General features: G+C 43.3%; 1 protein-coding gene across 1 annotated transcript; it reads left to right on the top strand.

Annotated features, from left to right (window-relative positions):
• The first annotated feature begins 1,395 nt into the window (after nt 1–1,395).
• On the top strand, nt 1,396–6,421 carry MED10 (mediator complex subunit 10). Its single transcript, XM_083518261.1, has 4 exons — nt 1,396–1,713; nt 3,608–3,691; nt 4,238–4,340; nt 5,825–6,421. The coding sequence occupies exons 1-4, from the start codon at nt 1,592–1,594 to the stop codon at nt 5,918–5,920; spliced, it is 405 nt and encodes a 134-aa protein (XP_083374387.1). The 5' UTR covers nt 1,396–1,591; the 3' UTR covers nt 5,921–6,421.
• The last annotated feature ends 319 nt before the right edge of the window (nt 6,422–6,740 follow it).

Here is a 6,740-nt window from a genome sequence, read left to right as displayed (position 1 = left end):
ACCCCCACAAGAGATGGGAGTTGCCCCCCCAATCCCATATCGTCCCGTCCCAGCCAGAGGACCTCTGTCTTTGAAGGATTTAACTTCAACCGGCTCCCACGTAACCATCCAGCCACAGCTTCCAAGCATCTGATCAGTGTGTCTGGGGCCGAGTCAGGATGGCCATCCATCAACAGATAGAGTTGGGTGTCATCGGCATACTGATGGCAACCCAGCCCAAAACTCCGGACAAGCTGGGCGAGGGGGCGCATAAAGATGTTAAAAAGCATCGGGGAGAGTATCGCACCCTGAGGCACTCCACACACCAAGGAGTGGCGCGATAAAAACCACTGTTCACGGTGGTACAACAAAGTAAAAAGTAAAAACACCTTTAAAACACTTTAAAATACAGTGGTGCCTCGCAAGACGAAAATAATCCGTTCCGCGAGTCTCTTCGTCTAGCGGTTTTTTCGTCTTGCGAAAAATACAGTAACTGCCCTGGGAAGGGGATTGAATTTGCAACCTTGGCATTATCAGCACCATGCCCTAACCAACTGAGCTATCCAGGCCAGATGATATCATCATCATCATCATCACATTTGAAACACATTATTTCTCTCAAAGACCTCTGGGCACTGGAGCTTACCCATCACAGAGCTATTAATTCCTAGTAACCTTGAAACTAAAGTGGATCTATTGAAACATTTGTCATCCTTTGCTGAAGTGGAGGGAGAAAAATGGGGAGAACTACTTCCCTGGAGCAAATCACCCCCTTCTTTTATTATAAAATGTGTGACCAGCCACCCCATGTGCAGGCCTATTAATAATAGTTTTCATTGTAAGACGCCTTGGGTGCCTTTCAAGGAAAAAGGCAGGGTATAAATAAATAAATATATATATACATGTAATATTTATCAATTATAAATACATAATCCCTAGAATCAATTGGACACTTAATTTATGATGGACGTATATATTTTTATTCATGACTTTTTGAAACCGCTTGATTGTGGGGCGGGGGGAGGCGGGAACAACAGCCTCAAAGCGGTATATAAAAAATGAAGCGTGTGTTTCTGCGGGGAGGGGGGAATAAGAACACGAAGAGCACACAAAAATGGCTTCTCTGGCTCACAACAAGTGAAAAATCAGATTAGCATCTCATCTGGCCAATGGCGGCGGCCGCGGTGTCCAGCAGGAGGCGGGGCAATATATTAACCCGCCCCTCACTATGTAAAGCCTGCCAGCCTTTCTCAACCTGTGGGGCCTCAGATGTTGTTGAACTACAACTCCCATCACCCCTAGCTAGCAAGGCCAGAGCTGGGGGATGATGGGAGTTGTAGTCCAACAACGTCTGGGGACCCTCAGGTTGAGAACGGCGGTTTGCGCATGCTCTCTCGTGGGGGCGGAGCCTAAGCCGGAGAGGCTGCTGAATCCTCTCGCTGGGAGGAGGGGAGAAGAGAGAAGGAGCGCGGCTGGACCCAGAAGCGGAAGTGGCCGCGACGGCCTCGATGGCGGCTCCCTTGGCAACGGGCGCCGCTAGGGAGCTTTGAGGAGGAGGAGGAGGAAGGGAGGGTCTTCCATCGCCGCAGCGCCGACGGCCAGGCCCGAAGGGATGGCGGAGAAGTTCGACTCCCTGGAGGAGCACCTGGAGAAGTTCGTGGAGAACATCCGGCAGCTGGGCATCATCGTCAGCGACTTCCAGCCCAGCAGCCAGGCGGGCCTCAACCAGAAGCTGTGAGTGCCCCCCCTTCTCAGCCCCCTCCTCTCCCTGCGCCCCCGGAGCTACCTGCTCCGAAGGCTCGGGGGTGGCGAGAGCAGTATTGTGGGGAGCGGCTGTTTCCTTGTGCGCCATTATACCCTAGTGGGTTAATCGACTGTCGCTTTATTTGATATTAAGTTGTCGATTATAATAATAATTATAATGATAATAATGATGATGATGATAATAATAATAATAATAAATTTATTATCTGTACCCCGCCCATCTGGCTGGGTTTCCCCAGCCACTCTGGGCGGCTTCCAAAAGAATATTAAAATACTGTGATACATCAAACATTAAAAGCTTCCCTAAACAGGGCTGCCTTCAGATGTCTTCTAAATGTCAGGTCGTTGTTTATCTCTTTGACATCTGGTGGGAGGGCGTCCCACAGGGCGGGCGCCACCACCGAGAAGGCCCTCTTTCTGGTTCCCTGTAGCTTTGCTTCTCTCAATGAGGGAACCGGCAGAAGGCCCTCGGCACTGGACCTCATCGTCCAGGCAGAACGATGGGGGTGGAGACGCTCCTTCAGATATACTGGGCCAAGGCCGTTTAGGGCTTTAAAGGTCAGCACCAACACTTTGAATTGTGCTCGGAAACGTACTGGTTGATTTTAAGTCATTTTCATGTATCGATTGTGGTTTGCTCGTGTCAGGTTGCCAAAAGATGTGTGATCTTGTATATATTTTCCCTCTACACTTTGCCCTGCATGCGGTCATATAGAAAACTGAAAAACGTAATATGGTTAAGATCCCCTTTTGTGGGATGCTCTTTCCCCAGGGATGCTTGCCAGGGGCCGTTGTTGCGCATCTTCAGGTCCCAGGTGAAAACTTACCTCTTAACAAAAGCCTTTGGCTTCTTAATCTATGTATTTTTATTATTACGTTTATTTCCCACTTTTACTCCCAGGTAAAGGAGCTCAGGGTGTCCTGCACAGTTCGCCTCCCTCCCCATTTATTCTCTCAACAACCCTGTGAAGTAGTCTAGGCTGAGAGACTGTGACTGGCCCAATCCCCCCCCCAAGTGGTGATTCGAACCCTAGTCTCCTGAGTCCTAGTTTAACACTCAGGCGACTACATCACACTGCCACTGTGGCCTTTTAGAAGTGGGTGGAATGTTTTTCAATGTATTCCCCCACTCCATTGGTCTTAACGTATCTATTGGGTTTTGTCTGTTTGTAAGCCACTTTGGTGGCCTTGGGCAAGATAATGCAACATCTTTCTGTTTGTGTATAATCTTTTTTACATCGTTTTGGAGACAATGTGCATGGGTATGTATCCCTGGATTTTGCTCCTACAGGAAGTAGCGATGGCCACTATCGTGGATGGCGTGGTTTCAAAAGAGGATTAGACAGAATCATGTAGAAGAAAGACATGTTCAGTTTCCACTGTTGGAGACTGTATGTCCCTGAATACCAGTTCTTGGGAGCTACAAATGTGAAATTACACACATATTCTGCTTGTCAGCTTCCAATAGGTATCTGATTGGCCATTATGAGAGTAGGATGCTGGATTACATGGGCTGTTGGCCTGATCCTGCAGGCTCTTCTTGCATTCTTACTCCTGAAATTGTCTTTGATTAGACAGCTGGTAGTCAGAAGTCTATAAAAATGGAGGTTCCATTGCTGGTCATTGCTAATAGATGAAAGGTCCATATGCGTATTGTTTTGAAAAGCCACCTCCTCTATGGATTTAGAGAAGGAAGGGATTGAGATCTGCCAGTATTTGGTTTTCTAGTGGTTCTTTTTATTTTTGAGAATTCTCTTTTAGTGTCTTTTAAAAATTACTTATAGGAATACAGACTAGTGCAAATTGTTGTGACTATTGTCTTAGTAGTTCTGGGAATGAATAAACCTATGTTTCCTTCTCCTAGGAATTTTATGGTTACAGGCTTGCAAGATGTTGACAAGTGCCGGCAGCAGCTTCATGATATTAGTGTGCCTTTGGAAGTCTTCGAGTAAGTGTTTTAACTTCACATGGTTACAGGCAATACTTATTTCCAAAGCCTATTGGTAATCGCCTTGGGGAAAGCATCTTGGTCTTCTTCATCTTAATGATTTTGATGAACAGGGCTAGACAGCAAACGTCTGTACTCTATAGAGCATAGAAGTAGTACTAAAGAGTGGTACTAAACTCTCTTCTGGTACTTAACTCTTCTGGTCTTTAAGAAGCATCTTGCAGAATATTACTTCATACCTTTTCTCAGTTTTTCTCCCCTCAGGTATAATTCTTGGAATAGTTTGGCTTTCAGCATCTGTTTAAAAAGGCAGTTCTTGTATGTTGATGCTAACTGAGCTAGGTGAACTTGTCGTAGTGCTTCTTAAAGTAGCCTGTATATTCAGTATTGATGTAAAAATGTCAGCAACATGTTCTTAGTTGCATATCTAATACATAATCTAGTGTGTCTTGTTTTAGAAAGTGTTGTGAATAGATGATCTATATGTCTGTTTTACACTGTATGGAAACCTATCTATCAAACCTGACATACAATTTATTTCCTCAGATATATAGACCAAGGCCGTAATCCCCAACTTTATACTAAAGAGTGTTTGGAAAGGGCTCTTGCTAAAAATGAACAGGTGAAGGGCAAAATTGACACCATGAAGGTAAGATAAAGGTGTTTCTCAAATAACATGTATTCACTAATAGATAAATAGTCTCATTAAGATGAAACACAAAATATATAGCAAAGGTATTGGACTTGATAGGTTTTGCCTCTATATTGGCAGTCTTCACTGATTATATCTGAAGGATCAAATTCTGTAACAAGAATTCAAAGTGTATTTAGAAATTAAGAATGGTCTGCAAATTGCAACTGATTGATAGTACCTAGAGTTTTCACAATCTGAGAGTGTTTCTGGATCCAGTTTTGTCATTTGAGGTTAACTGGTCCAGGCTTGGATCATCTGAAGTAACTGCAGCAGCTGTGACCTTTGCTGGACAAGGATCCTCTCTGCCACTCCTACCTATACTCCAGTAATTTCCTGGATTGCATTGATATAATGCAAGGTTACCTTTTGAAAACAATACAGAGCTGCAGTTCAAAGTATAGCTCCCAGCCAATAACTGGGCTAGTCAGTTGGGCAGTTTGTGCTCCCCCAGGTAGCCCTGACATCTGAAGGAAGGCATGTGATGACTTTAGAAATAGGATCACCTTAGCTGTGGCACATTGCTTATGAAGTGTAGTTCTCTGCCTCTAGGAAGGCTCCCTTGGGCCTACATTGTCTTTTCGTTACTAGGCAATTTTAAAAATATGCTAAGTCATTAATCTTTGGTTCATTATTTTAATCTTGCTGTTAACTTGATTTTTATTTTATAAGCCACTCTGGTGGGGTGTGTGACACTGCAGTATAGTATATCAGTCTGAAAAAGCTTTCCAAAGACTAAGTTAAAATATTAATTTGGCTCTAGATGAAATGAATCGTGTGACTTTTTATTGTATTTATTTTTAAATTTGTATGGTGCTCTACATTTGTATATCCAAGGGCAGTTCACAACATAAAAATACAAGATAAAAACACAAAATTCATAATAAAAACAAGAACAAAACTAAAACGATAGTTCCCCTCCCCACCTCCTCCCAAAACAAGTTTAAAAGGGTATCAGATGTTAATCAGCCAAATGGCTTGTTGAAGAGGAACATTTTCACCTGGCTCCTAGAGGTGTGTAATGTAGGCACCAGCCTTCCATTTGCCTTAGGGATCTTTGGACATTTCCCTTCAAAAAGGCACTCCCTGGGTTACAGTGGCAAACTGCTTTGAAAACTGAATGGAGCTCTCAAAGGACTTTGTTAACCTCCTTGGGCGCAAGCTGCAACCTTCTGTTTACAAGAAGTTATAAGCACCACTGTGTGGGTACAGAGTGGGGTGGGGGCTTCAGGTGTGTAGAGTGCATTTGTGCCTGAGATACTATAAAGTAGGTCAGTAGTAGCTTGATCAAGTCTTTACGTACTTTCTGTCAAATAAAACTGCTAACACATGGTGGTCTTGGTTGTTGGGCAGGTACTGCTGCTAATACTATCTCCCTCCTACCCTCAGTGCTAATAAAAGGCCCAGTTTCTCTGCTTGACACTTTTTCTTTTTCTTCTTAGAAATTCAAAAGCCTATTGATTCAAGAGCTGACTAAAGTCTTCCCAGAGGACATGGCCAAGTACAAAGCTATTCGGGGTGAAGATTCATCTCCTTAATTACATTCTGTATTGTACTGTGTTCTTCTCCAGACACCGCTGATAGGTTATTGTGGCAATATTTGACATAACCAGAGGACTGAAAGTGCTGTATCCACAGAAGCATTGATTAAATGTTTTGTTTCTTGGAAAAGATGCAAGCTGATTCTGAAGTCATTCAGGTTTCTAAGGACTTCAGTAAGAAGCCAACAACTGTGAAACAGTCTTTAAGGGGACTTCCGGCTCATATGTGAACTCAAGCCTATCAACATTGCTTTTTGTAAGATCCCATTTTGCATTACTTAGCATATATCTTTCTTATATAAAGTGGGGTCAGGCAGCTATATGTCTGCTGTTGAAGTTCTGCCACCTACCAAGTGGAGAAGCAGAATAGTTGCTGTAATCTCTCTTCCTGGGTAATTAATAGGTTTGTCCATACTTTTTCATTATACCTTGGTCTGCAGGAAGAGTAGAATGATTCTATGATGCTATATGAAAGAATAAACAAGAACATTTGCAATATTGTGCATGTGCAGTTGATATATTCTTTATAACCTGCTCGGTTTTGTATGGTTAATGCAAAAACCAAGCTTCTGATATTGAATTAGGTTGTAGCCTTGCTGGATTAAATTTGTATAGTAAAGTTGTTTATTTCCCCCCGCCTCCAAACTTCCATACGGTCTCTTGGGCTTTTTGCATGGTAGATGAGAAATGTCAATCTACATTTTAATCATCAAAGGTATTTACATGCTATACCTTGTGGGCGGCATCTAATTCATATCCATCTGCTGCTGGAAGGCATCAGTCAGTGTAATGGAGGAGGTAGTTTGTGGGGGTTGGT

Source organism: Podarcis liolepis (assembly GCF_965112155.1).
Source record: "Podarcis liolepis genome assembly, chromosome: 8".
NCBI lineage: Eukaryota > Metazoa > Chordata > Lepidosauria > Squamata > Lacertidae > Podarcis > Podarcis liolepis.
Note: the sequence above shows the minus strand (reverse complement) of the source record. Positions and strands in the feature narration are given on the sequence as shown.

Bases quoted from the DNA above. Each gene is read 5' to 3' on its own strand.
- MED10 (XM_083518261.1), top strand. From the start codon at position 1,592: ATGGCGGAGAAGTTCGACTCCCTGGAGGAGCACCTGGAGAAGTTCGTG. The intron at 3,692-4,237 runs GTAAGTGTTTTA...TTATTTCCTCAG, and splicing joins GTGCCTTTGGAAGTCTTCGA to ATATATAGACCAAGGCCGTA. The intron at 4,341-5,824 runs GTAAGATAAAGG...TTTTCTTCTTAG, and splicing joins GCAAAATTGACACCATGAAG to AAATTCAAAAGCCTATTGAT.